We start from the raw sequence: 16,892 nt of genomic DNA, 5'->3' as shown, positions 1-16,892 counted from the left end.
GACGTCAAAGTCTTTAACACACTTTCACACAGACAGGAGTCTAAAGTTTGTCTCTGATAATAATCAGACGTCATCTAAGACGTTTACAGAATGACATTTTTTTTTTCTTCAGATCTTACCAGAAGAGTGTCGAGAGCATCAATGAGAGTGAGCGAGAAACTGTTGGGGAAAGATTGAGGGGAGATAATTCATTATTGGCTCATTTCTATTTGACAATATTGAATATCATCCGCAAAAGATAACAAGATCTTGACGTTATACAAAACAGAAATTGCAGCTAAAGAACAAACATTTGAACAAACGATTTACAGACTTACAATTATAAATATAAAATGTAATCATCAAAAGATAAAAACTGTTTTCTTGTGTCAGAAGCATCTAATGAAGAAATGTAAAGTTAAAGTAAAAGACTAAAATATGAGCAGACCTGCGGTGTTCATGAATCATCACACTGCAGGAACATGCAACACACACATTAATGCAGCAGGAACATGTAACACACACATTAATGTAGCAGGAACATGCAACACACATTAATGTAACAGGAACATGTAACACACACATTAATGCAGCAGGAACATGTAACACACACATTAATGCAGCAGGAACATGTAACACACACATTAATGTAACAGGAACATGTAACACACACATTAATGTAACAGGAACATGTAACACACACATTAATGTAACAGGAACATGTAACACACACATTAATGCAGCAGGAACATGTAACACACACATTAATGCAGCAGGAACATGTAACACACACATTAATGCAGCAGGAACATGTAACACACACATTAATGGAGCAGGAACATGTAACACACACATTAATGCAGCAGGAACATGTAACACACACATTAATGGAGCAGGAACATGCAACACACACATTAATGCAGCAGGAACATGTAACACACATTATTGCAGCAGGAACATGCAACACACACATTAATGCAGCAGGAACATGTAACACACATTATTGCAGCAGGAACATGTAACACACACATTAATGCAGCAGGAACATGTAACAATGTAACAGGAACATTTAACACACACATTATGTAACATGAACATGCAACACACACATTAATGTAACATGAACATGTAACACACACATTAATGTAACATGAACATGCAACACACACATTAATGCAGCAGGAAGATGTAACACACATTAATAAAGCAGGAACATGTAACATACACATTAATGCAGCAGGAACATGTAACACACATTAATGCAGCAGGAACATGTAACACACACATTAATGCAGCAGGAACATGTAACACACATTAATGCAGCAGGAACATGCAACACACACATTAATGCAGCAGGAACATGTAACACACACCTTGATGTAACAGGAACATGTAACACACACATTAATGCAGCAGGAACATGTAACACACACATTAATGCAGCAGGAACATGCAAACACACACATTAATGCAGCAGGAACATGTAACACACATTAATGCAGCAGGAACATGTAACACACACATAAATGCAGCAGGAACATGTAACACACACATTAATGTAACAGGAACATGCAACACACACATTAATGCAACAGGAACACACACATCAATGTAACAGGAACATGTAACACACACATTAATGTAACAGGAACATGTAACACACACATTAATGCAGCAGGAACATGTAACACACACATTAATGTAACAGGAACATGTAACACACACATTAATGCAGCAGGAACATGTAACACACACATTAATGCAGCAGGAACATGTAACACACACATTAATGCAGCAGGAACATGTAACACACACATTAATGCAGCAGGAACATGTAACACACACATTAATGCAGCAGGAACATGCAACACACACATTAATGCAGCAGGAACATGTAACACACACATTAATGCAGCAGGAACATGTAACACACACATTAATGCAGCAGGAACATGTAACACACACATTAATGCAGCAGGAACATGTAACACATACTTTAATGTAACAGGAACATGTAACAAACACATTAATGTAACAGGAACATGTAACACACACATTAATGCAGCAGGAATATTAATACAGAAACATAAGATATAATAGTGAAACACTAACAGGGAAAATTTACTGCAAAATTAATATTTTTTACTTTCATACTTTTAAGTACATATTGCTGATTATACTCACATACTTTTCCTTTTACTATGTAAGGATTTGAATGCAGTACTTTAACTTGTAGTGGAGTCTTTTCACAGTGTGGTATTAGTACTTTTACTGAAGTAAACTACTGAATACTTCACTGTATTTCTCTGGATGTGTTTCAGTGTCTCTGTGTTACCTGACAGCAGCCATCTCCTCCTCAGTGAACTGACGACCCGCCGCATCACTCAGCAGCCAAACTAACAGGGTCACACACACGGGAGCGGGATACAGGAAATTGAATAAAACACAAAGAAGTGAAGAAAAACACACGAGCACAGGTAGATTTCTGCTGTTGTTGTGTCAGCTGTCAGGAAGTGAAAGATGTGTGCGTGCAAATTCCTTCCTTTTTTCATCCATCGATCATCAACTAGATTAAATTTGAATAAGTGGTTACTCATTATAAATTAATGAAATACCAAATGTTTTTATTTGGCAGATGCAGTTTTGTAGCGGATGTGTGTTTAATTTAATAAGAGTATTGAAATCGTATGAGCTTAAGCTTGAAGCCCTTACAAACCGGTAACAATCAACAACCTCATATAAAACTGATACTACAAGGACCATTGGTTCTATAACTACAGCACTACCACTACTGTGACTGCTCAGGCTAAAATAGTTCCATTAGTATTACAGACGTCTCACAAGTACAAGTACCACAGCTACTATAGCTGGAACTGGAAGCTGTTAGTAATGCCACTGATTTCATGTGTCTGGACAATTGTTCCTTCAAATTCATTTGTTAGCCTCCCTGTTGATTTCAACATGTATAGATAACTCCCTGAACACCTCATGACCTCTCACATTATCCCTCTATTTATCCCCCATCATCCCACCATGGATGAAGATTTATTCATTTATTTTTTGTTAGTTCATGGCTGGCACCTAAATGATGCACATGTTACATTACAGTTCATTTAGCTGGCGCTTTTGTCCAAAGCGACTTACAATAAGTGCAAACAATCATGAGGATTGAACTCCGAACAGCTGATATCTTTAGTACATTAGCTTCAAATAGGTGAAATCATTTAAGTGCAGAACAATAGCCTCAAATAAGCCAAACCAATGTAAGTGCAACATACAAAGAACAGATTTATTTTATTATTTTTCTACTTCATTGGCTGAAGTAAAGTTGAAACAGGTGAGTTTTCAGTCTGCGACGGAAGGTGTGACAGCTTTCTGCTGACCTGACATCAATGGGGAGCTTGTTCCACCATTTTGGAGCCAGGGTAGCAAACAGGCGGGTTTTGTTTGAGGGGAATCTGTGTCCCGCTCGCAGTGAGGGAGTAGCGAGCCGATTGGCCGATGCAGAGCGAGGTGAGCGAGCTGGGGTGTATGGTTTAACTATGGCCTGGATTTAGGAAGGGCCTGATCCATTCACAGCACGGTAGGCCAGCACCAGCGTCTTGAAGCAGATTTGGGCCGACACAGTGAAGGGAGTGGAAGAGCGGTGCAGTGTGGGCGAACTTGGGGAGGTTAAAGATCAGTCGGGCTGCTGCATTCTGAATGAGCAAGGAGGTAGTTGCAGTAGTCAAGGTGTGAGATGACAAGAGCCTGGACAAAAACCTGCGTTGCCTTCTGAGTCAGCAGGGGACGTATCCTCCTGATGTTATAAAGAGTGCGTCTGCAGGAGCGGGTTGTTGCAGCGATGTTGGCACTGAAGGACAGTTGGTCGTCCAGTGTCACACCCAGATTCCTTACAGTCCAAGTCGGCCTGTTCGTTAGATGTTTTGTGTTGTGTTTGTACTTCCTGTTTTATTTTGTTAATTACCTGTTCTCTGTTGTTTCTACTTCCTACCCCCAGGTGTTCCCAATCTGTTCGTTAGTGTCCTCACCTGTGTCTCGTTCCCTCTCAGTTCTTGGTGTGTATATAGAGTCTGTTTTGTTTGTCTCTCGTTGCCAGTTCGTCTTCGTACTTCGATGTCAAGAGTTCCAGCATTAGTCCCGTCTTCCTGTTTCCCAAGCGTTTGATTCCCCGGCTTCCTCGACCTTGTTTCCGTGACTCGATTCTGCCCTTGCCTGATCCTTGTCTGCTGTACTGCTACGCTGAGTATCTGCCCGTGTACCAAACCTGTTTCCGTGACCCGACTCTGCTCCTGGAATACCCCTTGATAATTTGTATGATCAACTGTCTATGCGTGTACCATAGCAACTGCAAAGTTTTCAGTAAAGACTATTCCCATTCAACACTTATCTGACTCTGTGTCGTGCAATTGAGTCACACCTCCCTTCCGTCTTGATCGTACCGTTACAGGGTGCTGGTGAATGGTTGGCCGGTGGTAACCATCCAAGGTGGATCACTTGGAAGTGCAGGATGAGGTCAGCTGATGGTGGATGATGTTGATTTTGGTGTCAAAGAATTGCAGGAAGTCGTCGTGGTGGTGGTTGGAGACATCTGGAGGGAGAGTTGTAGCAGGTTGAAGTAGGTGGCTGACTGTTGACAAGAGGGTACCCCCATTGAAATTGTCAACACCTACAAATACTTAGGCATCACTATTGACGACAACCTCTGCTTTAAAATCTTTTCAGGAAACTGAAATTAAAACTGGGCTTCTTTTTTTAGAAACAAGGCCTGCTTCTCCACCAGTGCTAGAAAACGGCTTGTAGCTGCCACATTCTTGCCGCTCTTGGACTATGGACTATACTTCATCTGCTCTAAGGTTCATAACCAACTGTAAACCCCTCACACACCATTGCACACTATACTTTCTAATCCAGCGGTCCCCATCCTTTTATGCGCCACGGACCGGTTTCATGTAAGACAATATTTTTAAGGACCGGCCTTCAAAGTGTGGGGGGATAAATATGACGAAATAAAATTATACGACCGGCATAAAAACAAATATAAAGTGCATAAAAAAACTCACCATTACGCTGAATTAGACGGAGCCCTGAGCTTGTGTCTCTGCAACGAGCCAGTCCAATATAGGGGCATGTGACATCACGCTTATTTCCCAACCCGTAAATCAGCCATGTTGGATGATATACACAAACAAGACGACGCTTCGTAATTTTCTTTGTATTTAAGCGTCTAAGGTTGAAAGAAAATGCCAATCGTGTGCGCAGTGTATAATTGTGGTCATAACGCTACTCGTGACCCAGTGAAAAGGTTCTTTAGATTTCCTAAAATCATCAAAAACAATGATCCACAAAAGAGGGATGAATTGCTGTCTACTGAATGCCGTCAGCTGTGGTTTAGCAACATAACTCGTGAGGATTTAACAGAAGAAAAAGCACAATTCACCCGTGTGTGTGGCGTCAACTTTATATCTGGTAAGAGCTAAAGCTATGTTTTCAATGTCTACGTTAAACATTTGTGCATATGATATACCCGAACTCTGTAAGACCTTACTTCTCCATATCGCTGACTGGTAAATAAGGCACTTTCTTTACATGTGATGCCATTTGCTCTTTTCTTCTGTGCATGTTTTTCATGCTTATTCTTGAGACTACTTCACTTGTGAAAAGCAAAGCACCAATGTGAGAACATGCTTCGCTTAATCCAGCCATACAATCACAGTGTGCGAGGATAACATCTTCTCACTCACAAAGCACGGCTTGAGCGATGTATCTCAAGCTCTTTGAGAGTGATTTACACGGGCATGGACGAGCACCCTGTCATCTTTCAGTGGTTTGGTAAGAAGACTACCAACCCAGCCAGAAACAGACATTATAAGCATCTAAGCTCTTGTATGCCTTCATTTGTGCGTTGGTTGCCCACGACGTTTGTAGCACAAGGTAGTTCACAATATCCGGATATTCAATCGGCGGTAATGAATCTAAATCCTCAATATAATCAGACGGCTTTAGCGTGTACGGGTCAAGGTCGCAAATTTGGACTTTTTCTCTGAATCTTGCCTTTGCAGAGGACTCCAGAGAGTCACAATACTTTGAAGTCGGAGTTGTATTGTTGCTCGCTTTAGACGCCATTGTTGATTTGTTTTTCATCCAAAATGGCGTCGCACACATGCGTCACACAGTTTTGTCACGTGTTTGCACACTACCTATAGTAAAAGGTTTCTTCTCTTAGCAATACGGTTAGTCACTAAGTATGATGCCCTCAGTGCACTCGCATGTGTTGATGTGGTGACCATCAGTAGTTGTTTGTCCTTCTTGTTCATGTTTTCTTTCAAAAAACGCCAAGGGCTTGTCTTTTAATGGGGGGTGCTTGGTCTCCAGGTGCCGAAGCAGTTTTGAAGGCTTCGTTGCCTCATGTGCGAGCCTGTGTATTATGCAGAGTGGCGCATGAGAATCACCTGTAGCGATAAACACGTATTTTAAGTAGAAATTCTGATATTGTCTTTTAAATGCAGCTTTCTATTTCTTGGAAGGCTCTTCTTCTTCTGCCTCCTCATTGGGTATTTTCCAAAAAAGCTCCTTAAAGACGTTTGTTTTCCACTCATTGTTGCTTGTGCGCTTACATTTTGAAGTAAAGTATCACGTGACTGACATGGATGTATCTGGTGATTTTCTAAAATAAAACCTCTTTCAAAATAAAATATTTTTATATTCATTCTTTCTGTGCGGCCCGGTAGCAAATGCGGTACGGACCGGTGGTTGGGGGACACTGCTCTAGTCAACTGGACATCATTATCAGTGTGCAGATTTCTGCACTGGTACAAATTCATCTACATATCTATGCTTGGACTGCTTTCCATCTACATATCACACAAATAGTACAGCTATGGGTGTCAGGACAGACGAGGACCCAGGAGCGCAATTTCGAGATCAAGGATTCACACACACACACACACACACACACACACACACCAGGGCCGAATGAGGCACGGCAGTAGTACAGTTCAGGGATATTCAAAACTCGTAGTCGTAAGGCGGAAGGCAAGTCGGGTTTACCGGGGCTGGAGATCAGCGTAGTAGTAACAGGTCCGGGATCACAGATCAGGAGTCAGAGTTGAAGGCAGGCAGGATTCCGATGCAGGCTTGCAGACGATCTGACAAGTGTGGACTGAAAAACAGGGCTTTCTATACAGGGCATGATTAGTGATAAATGCAGTGCAGCTGGTAGGTTAACGAGGGTGGAGCAGAGCAGAGACAGGTGGAGGTAATCAGACAGTAGAGAGAGCAGGGAGCAGAGTGGCACATAATTGAAAACAATTAGTGGTGTTACCAGGCAGGGAGAGGGCTCATGACAGGACCCCCCCCCCAAGGGACGGCCCCAGAACTCCCCAAGAAAAACCACCAAGCCGGGCGGGAGGAGGGGGAGCCGGCGGAGGGTCAGAATTCCTCTGAGCGGTCAGAGTCCATATCCTCAGCGGCACCGTCTCCATCAGAAGACTCGACATCCGAGGGCCCCAGCTCAGAATCAGGTTCAGGGTCAGGATTAGGCACCGGAGCAGGGGCAGCAGGGCCTGGAAGTCGATCTACATGGCAAGAAGCCCTGCGCAGACCCCGTCGGAGAGATGGCTGGTCAGGGTGTTGGCGATGTAATTCAGTGATGAGGGCGATCTGACAAGTGTGGACTGAAAAACAGGGCTTTCTATACAGGGCATGATTAGTGGTAAATGCAGTGCAGCTGGTAGGTTAACGAGGGTGGAGCAGAGCAGAGACAGGTGGAGGTAATCAGACAGTAGAGAGAGCAGGGAGCAGAGTGGCACATAATTGAAAACAATTAGTGGTGTTACCAGGCAGGGTTTAGTGTCCTGTACGTCTGTAACTTGTATGGTGCTGTTGCCATTTGATCAGGTCTCTCTTGAGAATGAAACCCTGTGTCTCAATGAGATTTTTTATCTGTATAAATAAAGGCTAAATAAAATAAAAAGAGGGTTCTGGTGTTATTTTTACCAGTGCTGATGAGGTTGGAGTAGTAGGAGGTATTTGCGGTGGAGAGAGCGTTCTTGTAGAGGTGTAGGTGTTCAGTGTAAAGTTGGATGTGCACTGAGATTCCAGTCTTTTTGCAAAGCCGCTCGAGTCGACGACCAGTGGTTTTATGCAGGACCTTTAGTTGTAATGTAATATTTTTAAAGTGCGATATATATATATAAACAAATAGGCTTCAATTTGTTTATGTGCTACCAAACCAAACTAAATGCAAATTTTTGCAAATTTAAACTGAGATCAGAAGTTGTTTTGAGGACACGTCTGTTCGACACGTTTCTTTCTTTCTTTCTTGCTATAATGTTTCCCTCATCTGTCAACTATATCCTATGAAGTCACATTGTATCTGTTTTGTTTATTATTATTTTATCTTATATTAATTGTATTTTATTGTGTCTGCTCTGTAACTATGAGCACACAAACACTGAGCACATCTCTTTCATGAGACAGATGTGTATGAGAGGGACGAGGAGCTCAACAGTTGCAGATAAACTCCTGAACACTGTCAAACTTCAACAAAAAAAGTGTTGGTACTAAAGTTCGTCTGTTAAAGGTGTAGTACCAAAATGGATACATTTATCTTTCAAGTAAGAAAGTGTGCTGGAGCTTGTTTGCATTTGTTGTGCTCTGTAACTACATCATTTCTTAAAATGCAACAAGAATCCCTGTGGTGTATCTGCTGCAGCAATAACACGTTGTTTGATGATGTCATCGTTCCAGACTCCCACCGGCATGCCGTACGGTACGGTGAACCTGCTGAACGGAGTCAGTCCACCGAAACACCCGTCACTTGTACCGCCGGCGTGGGAACCTTCATCCTGGAGTTCGCCACGCTGAGTCGACTAGCAGGAGACGCAACGTTTGAGAACGCAGCCCGCCGAGCCCTGAGAGCACTGAGAGCCCTGAGAGCCCTGAGAGCAGATCTGACATCGGGCTGGTAACTAGTCTGTTTAGAGCTCAGTTTATTGTGTTAATGTATGCATACCTCTGCTCACTGTCTTCATGTGGTTGACACAGCCTACTTTGCTTCCCTGAGGTTCATTAAAGTAAAGTTTAGAGTTTGCTCTGACCACCTGTAGGCTCTGACATTGGTACACATTAATATATAAAGCAATTCTTGGTCTTCTGCTCACATACAGTCTTTGTGTCTCAACCACGCAGAAAAGTGCCGGACAAAACCTCTTTGTGTTCTCAGGACTTCTTGTTGCTTTTTGTCCCAAATGTCTGAATAGAAATAAGAAAAAGGGCATTTGTTTATTCTGCTATACATTTACAACAGTATAGCAGTTCAATGTTTACTAAGCCGTGTAAACTTCATGTATACTAAATCATATACTATGCCCAGTGGAAGTTCAGTTCATGAATGGAAAGGCTACTGAGCTCTCAGCTCTTAGCTCAGCTGGTGAATCCTTTGAGATGAAGGAAGCTTTGTTGTGCGGCGTGCTGCCGGTCGAGTCCTTGTGTCTTTGTGCTGTTTCAGCTGTGCTTCCACTGGACTGATGCACCAGGATGTTCCGTCCTGGGAAGAGAAAGAAGACATGGCTGTGTTTTGGGTATATCAGCTGAGTTTTCACACCTACGTGTGAAAGGTGACGTCAGGTTGCAGGATGTGAGGGTGTCGGGGGGAAAAAGTATCTTCCTTCGCGCCAAAAAGAAGTTTGGACCTCTTCCTCAAACACTTTCATTTTAATAAGCTGTAGAAGTTCTGGTTTAGTTCTAGTCTTTAAAGTTACAACATATTCAATTAAGTTCACTGAAGAAGAATCAAGTTGAATACACAGAGTTTATTCTTACATAAATAGGTTTCAGCCAGCTGAAAGCACTACAATTCTTACGTTCTGTGTTTCCCTTTATACCCCCCATATCTCTCGTGGAAATAAAAGGTCATAAGGTCCTCAGTTTCCCACCATCTACTTTTTTATATCCATAAATCATGGAGCGCCACCTGTCTCTCAAACTCCTGATTCAGCGTCTGCATCTGTGGGGCCTGAGGCCGTATTCTTCACATGTCGTGATAGCGTGAAGCTGGTTGGTGCGGTACAGTCTTTGCTAGAGTCTCAAAACCCCACCCTCAGTATTCCTCCACCATTTTGTGCTTAGGGCCCTGTCACACAGCTCCGTATGGAAGAAACATATGCCAGCGTATATGAAAAGTAGCTCAAAATTCCAAATACGTCCAACTTTTCCACAGCTGTGTTTTTGTTGACGTATACATAACGAATTATGATACGTATGTCAACCCTATTGATAGCGTATTACTTACTTATACAAAAGGTATAAGAGCGTCTGGCCAGCGGAGCTGGAAAAGTGCCAATTGGTTCACATCATGCTGATGCTGGAGAACAGAATGTACTCTTGTCGCAGCCTCTCAGCATCCTCCATGCTCTCTGATGCTGGGTTGATGTATTCATCAAGACGTGCTGTGAAGAAGTGAGGATGAGCTTCTCACAGGGACCCTACATACTATATTCAAACCCCAATAAGCTCTCAAAACGCTAGCTGTACTGTAGAAACACGTATTCACGTATGTCTAACGTAACAAACTTATGTGTAACGTCTGCATAACTTATCAAGCACACGTACGTCCGAACATTTTGAACATGCTCAAAACATTTTCACGGCCTCAGCGTTCAACAACGCACCCCAGCGTAACACCGCCTGCTCTTAACGAATACTACTTATGCCTTATATCAACGTACACCAGCATGTTGCCGATATTTTGTATACGTTATGCATTCGTTGGGCATTCGTCTGATACATTTTGTATAAGTAAGTGATACGCTATCAATAGGTTAGACATGCGCTTCACTTTTCCGATCCGATGAAAAGTTGGACATATTTGGACTCGTATACGCCAGCACACGTTTCTGCCATACGGAGCTTTTTCAAACATGAACTTACTCTGAACCTACGACGTCATATCTGCACTTCCTCCCTTACACTACACTTCTCATATATGCCCCTCCCCGCTTCTCCATGAAGATATACATGTATATCCTTTCATACACAAGACTATGTACATTGAACATCATTGTCATTTTACACACTTTCATCTTATGTTTGATACAAAGTACTTGCCGAATAAATAATTCTACAACAAGGGAGGGTCTTGATTCAAAGGATCATGAGAAATTCAGTCCGATAGCTCAATCTCAATGCTGTGAGGATCCCAACACTTACACTTGTGTTAAAGAAGCAGAAAGGAGAATAAAGCAACTAATACATTTTCTTATCTTTTCTATTTCCCTCTCTGTTAATGTTAAGCCATGCTAGCAGCTCTAGGGAAGGCAGAGTCAGTCTGTTGGTCCACCACTTTGGTCCAGACTGAAATATCTCAACAACTATTGGATGTGTTGGATGGAAATTATGTTCAGACATTCATGATCCCCAGAGGATGAATCCTACCGACTTTGGTGAATCCTTGACTTTTACTCTAAAGCCACAGTTAGGTTTACGTTTGTGGTTCAGTCTGAAACATCTTGATAACAATAAGAGCAATTGTCAGGACATTTACTACGGATATTTAGGGTCCCAAGAGGAGGCATTTTAAGACCTTTGTTGATCCTCTGACTTTTCCACTAGCTCCACCATGAAGTCGACGTTTTAGCTCTTTATTGAAACATCTTCACCAACTTTTGGATGTGAAACCTGCTGCACACATTCATGGTCCCCAGAGGATGAACTGATGTTTTTGATCTTTTGTCCAATTTTTTGATTTATGATAAAATAACTTCAAAATGAACAACATTACCATCAGCCTCAGCTGCACTTTGTGTTTAGTGCTAATAAGCAAATGTTAGCATGCTAATAGTGTGAGGAAAATGTATTTTCTCCGGCCAGAAGTGAAGTCTGGACCTCTTCCTCGAACACTTTAAATCTTATAAACTGTTGAAGTTCTGGTCTAGTTCTAGTCTTAAAGTAAATCTGTCATGTCTGGGTTAATTTGGTAACTTAATGTTTCCCTCTAAAAAGAACCTGCTCATTCAGCATTGTCACCGTGCTCCAGACCTGCTGTGAGTGCAGAGTTTTATCATTTATGCTAGGTATAAAGTACTTGCTGGATGAACATTTTCTCCAACAATAGGTGAATTGTAAACAAGGTGAACACTAAACCTGCTTATTATCAGCAGTGTGAGCATTTAGCCCAAGTTCAACCTTGCAGAGCTGCTATCCTGACTGTAGACTCTTAGGGCCCTCTCTATCTTACACCACACAAAGCGGCCGATAGCGCAGCACAACTGTCACTGCTGGTTTCAGACGACACGTTCTGTAAGTAGAAAAGGTACTTGCACCCGTCTGTGCGTCCATGGGCCTGTCGTCTTAACATTAGATGTGGTGAGGTGCATTGTTGGACCATTTGCATGAATTCAAATGATGCTGTCGTACTTTAAGCCTTGTATGTCTCACACAATACACTCTTTCAACAGCCGCAACACACATCAAATGAACAGAGAGCAAACGACGATGGACGTAGTTCTTCTGCTCATCATGGCTGCACCAGGCAAGTGTTTTATATGTGTTTATATTATTTTATTACAGTACATTGAGACATCATTGTGGCAACAGAACTCTTATCTGAACACTATTGTGACGCACTTCAGTTATATTATAATTAATGTGCAGACGAACACTGATCTTGAATCCGTCTGAAAGATGCAGGATCCACAGCTCTCCATTATCCTTTAAACTAAACGAGGGATAAATCAATTAAAATGTACACAGGTACCATTTATACCTGCACTAGTGAACAACAGTGAACCACCTCATTCTATTTGTATTTGTTCTAAAGGCAGGAGCCCTCAGGCACATTGGCCCCTGGTAGATCTGCCCTGATGCTAGATCTGGGCTTTCACCCATATCTGAAGATAACTTACTCAGTGGTAGAAAAGTACTCGGATCCTTTACTTTAGTAAAATAACCAACACAACAATGTAAAACCTCAACGGGCCTCTTTTGTCTCAAAGGAGCAGCTTAACTCCCTCCGGAGGTCTGAGCTCCTCCAGACACCCGACAAACTCATTTCAGACGCTTGTATCCACGAAAACCTGTTTGATGTACATTTTGTCCTGTGAGAATTGTTTTAAGACAGGCTTGACGTACCTGAATGTACTTAATGTATCAGCAGTAAAAGTAGTCATTGAGCAGTAACATGTCTCCAGTGACTGATATCTGATTCTATGTGACATCATTAGATTGTTAATGCTGATCAATGTTAGAGCAGCGTTACTGTTGGAGCTGCTCCAGATGGAGTTTTAACTACTTTGTGTACACTTGGCTAGTTTAGTCCAGTGGTTCCCAACCTGAGGGTCAGGCCCCTCCAGAGGGTCACCTGGTAGATCTGAGGCGTTGTGAGATGATTCATATAAGAAGAGGAGAAACTAAGTTTAATACAGAATGATTAACTGTATTTTAAGATTACTATCATTTGTTTTAAGGTAAAATCTTAAAAATATTTCCGTGTAAAATGTTCTGTAGTAGAAGTATGAAGCAGCATAAAACAGAAATACTACTAAATACTAAACAATTCTGCTGGTATGTAAAGTACTAGAGTAAAATGTAAATGTTAAACTCCACACTGAGTTACAATGACACGTCTGAATACACTGAAATGTGATGTTACAAAGTCAAGTTACAGCCTAAATCTAATCAATGTGCATGTGTGTGTCACTACAGGGCTGTGTGCTGTCTCATCACATGCTGAACGTCAGTTCCATTTTATTTATGATCTGAAGAACATGACTGAAGCACAAAGTTACTGCAGAGAGAAATACACGGACCTGGTCACTGTACACAACATGGAGGATGTGAACACCCTGAACGACATGGTGGATTTAAGCAGAATTAAAAACACCTTACGGCCGTGTGAGTTCACTTTTCTATCTCTTTCATTTCAAAGTCCTTTTTAATAATTATGTTGGTGACAGGTGGTCTGAAAGGTTCAAATCTGACCCGACATAGTAACTAATAACTAAACTGTATCGCAGTAAAAAGTACACAATGTCTCTAAAATGTAGTCGAGTAGAAGTATAAAGTGTTTTAGTATAAAACTCCCTCATTGTGTTTCACCAGACAGTGTTTCCCTTTTGAGCTGCAGTGGACGTTATCCTTCATCACTTACATTAAAGTGCTTCACAAGAGCGTCTCTTATAGTCCAGTATGAAGAGGAGGAATGATGAACATGTTTCTATCTTATATGACACCTGAATATTGTTTTAAGACACAAAGAATGTGAACCTGATCTTTAAGAGCTTTCAAATTGAAACTGTTTTGAAAGTTGAGCCAAAGGAATCATGAAATCCTGTAATAAAGTCGTAGAGGATCAGACTGATGGGCAGTATCAAGACTGTGAATGCAAAGTTTATGTAAATATGTTGCATTGAACAAAAGCTAGAGCAGGGTCTAATTCTTTATATCACAATGAAATATTGCTTTCAGCACATCTGGATAGGTCTTTACGATGACCTGGACAGCTGGAGGTGGTCACTGTCAGACAGAAGTTTCTACAGACCCGGAGAGACAGAGTTCAGACTGTGGGGTCCTGGAGATCCAGACAACTATAAAGCGCAAGAACACTGCACAATGATTGATCGTCTGGGACAATGGAGGGACATGAGTTGTGAAGGATCTCATCCGGCAATCTGCTTAGATGTCAGAGGTGAGAATACTAACTTGTGAAGTTTCTCTTCTCTTTTCTTTCTCTTCATTTATTTTATTTTATTTTGAGCCTATATAGTATCAGTCAATCAGTTCATACAGTTTAGTTCAATTCAAAGTCCTTTACAGGCGACTGAGAAGCAAATAATAAGTAAACATATGGCAGCAAAGGTATTCTCTACCTGCTAGCATTGCTGCCTGTCGCTCCTCTTTTCTTTGTTTAATATTAATATATTTATATTCATGTGGAGAGACTGATAAGAAATACTCAATAACATTTATTAAGATGATGTCTTACATTTTAATGTTTACAAATGAATGACTTCATTGATGTGATTTCTTATATATCAGTGATTTAAAGATCATATATTATATATTATAAAGGCACCACAGATGTGTTACTGATGGCAGGCTGTATGTTATGGTGCCTCTACACAGAACTTCACTGTCGTCCATTTTCAGGACCGAATGTGACATTTGTCTTCATCAACATCTCAATGACATGGACTGAGGCCCAGAGCTACTGCAGAGCAAACTACACAGACCTGGCCAGTGTGAGGAACATGGCAGAGAAGCCAGAAGATACAGGATCTGGTACCTGCTGGGGGCACAGCCTGGATCGGACTTTCCAGAGACTCCTGGAAGTGGTCGGATGGAAGTGACTCCACATTTAGGTTCTGGAGTGCTGGGGAACCTAACAACTACAATGGGAACAATGAGGCTTGTGTGACTGTAGACTTCTCCTCTGGACATGGTCGATGGAGGGACTGGAACTGTGATGTGAAGTTTGCGTTCATCTGCTACTACAGTCCACGTGAGTGGTAACCCATGATTCAAATAGTATTTAGATTAAACTTCACTTTAGCATCAAATGTCCTGAATGATAATATAACAAACAACACAAAATATCTAATTCTGGATGATAAAGTTGAACTCTAATGATGTTGATCATATGCAGATGATCACTTTGACTTAATGCTGAAAATACCACATTTTCTCTGTCACTGTTTAAACACATGAAATCCAGAGGAATGTCAGAATTATATGGAAAAACTGAGTCTGCTGAAAAAAGAACCAACAATAAATGTTGTGACTGATGAAGTTTGTTTGTGTCTTCAGTTCCAAAGCAAGAGTTGAAATTGTTCAAACTGAAGGTGAAGACAAGCTCCTCTGCGGATCTGGACGACCCTGCTGTGCTGGAGAACATGTTGCTGACGGTAAATCATCTTTTATACTTTTATGAAGAAACAGAACAACCAGATGAATCTTTAAAGCAAATTCAAATGAGATAAAACTTTATTGATCTCCAGAGGGGGAATTCACATTACAGCAGTACAAGAGACAGAAGAGGTAGGAAACACATGAAGAGATATTTAAACATATTAAACTCTGCAAAATAAGAACATTCAGTAAATGACATTGAAAAGCTGTTTCCATTATACATTACAACACTTTGTCCAAATACAGGACAGGACTTCAGCAGAGCGCTGCTCAAATAACAATCAGTCATACATATGCAGGATGATGAGGAGGATGAGGATGATGAGGATGAAGAGGATGAGGATGATGATGAGGATGATGAAGAGGATGATGAGGATGAAGAGGATGAGGATGATGATGAGGATGATGATGAGGATGATGAGGATGGTGATGATCAGGATGATGATGATGATGATGATGATGAGGAGGAGTTTTGTATCTCAGATCAAACAGAAGCTGAAGGACCAGGGATTGGATGAGAACATCCAAGTGAACTGGAAGAAGCAGCCTGATGGAAAAGTCTTCTACAAGGAGAAGAAGACGAAGGAGGAGGAGAAGACGAAGGAGGAGGAGAAGACGAAGGATGAGCTTTAATGTGGAATCTCTGTCTGTTTTTCTTTCTTTCCTCTAAGTCGTCATGTAACGGCTCAGAATAGAGCTGAACAATCAGCTGATTAGTCGATTAGTCACAACTATTCTGATTTGATGCTTTTCTTTGTTATATATGGTCATGAACTTCATGTCTGTGTTCTTTAGACTGTTGCATTTATCTGCTTGACCTGTGGGATATAATGACAGGCATCTTTACTATGTTCTGACATTTTATATGATTAGATTAAATACAATATGATAAGAAACTATAAGATAAAATAAGATTTCACTGAAGGCAACTCCAGTGGAAAAATCACCAATAAAAAAGATGACGTTGTGAAGAATCTTTAAAATCTATTTACATGAGAAAGATAAAT

The 16,892-nt window shown here is 41.3% G+C and overlaps 2 protein-coding genes across 2 annotated transcripts; both read left to right on the top strand.

Moving 5' to 3' along the window:
• Positions 1 to 2,347: 2,347 nt before the first annotated feature.
• LOC115010961 (uncharacterized) lies at positions 2,348 to 14,183 on the top strand (the record flags this gene model as incomplete). The annotated part of the gene is made up of 5 exons (XM_029435893.1): positions 2,348 to 2,456; positions 8,731 to 8,947; positions 12,438 to 12,511; positions 13,684 to 13,872; positions 14,080 to 14,183. Coding segments are annotated over 5 exons (693 nt in total), but the record flags the coding sequence as incomplete, so codon positions are not given.
• Positions 14,184 to 15,161: 978 nt separating this feature from the next.
• On the top strand, positions 15,162 to 16,784 carry LOC115010957 (C-type lectin-like). Its single transcript, XM_029435888.1, has 4 exons — positions 15,162 to 15,194; positions 15,235 to 15,478; positions 15,784 to 15,881; positions 16,369 to 16,784. Exons 1-4 carry the CDS (start codon positions 15,162 to 15,164, stop codon positions 16,516 to 16,518), a joined length of 525 nt encoding a protein of 174 aa, XP_029291748.1. The 3' UTR covers positions 16,519 to 16,784.
• The last annotated feature ends 108 nt before the right edge of the window (positions 16,785 to 16,892 follow it).

This window comes from Cottoperca gobio, chromosome 7 (assembly GCF_900634415.1).
Source record: "Cottoperca gobio chromosome 7, fCotGob3.1, whole genome shotgun sequence".
NCBI lineage: Eukaryota > Metazoa > Chordata > Actinopteri > Perciformes > Bovichtidae > Cottoperca > Cottoperca gobio.
Note: the sequence above shows the minus strand (reverse complement) of the source record. Positions and strands in the feature narration are given on the sequence as shown.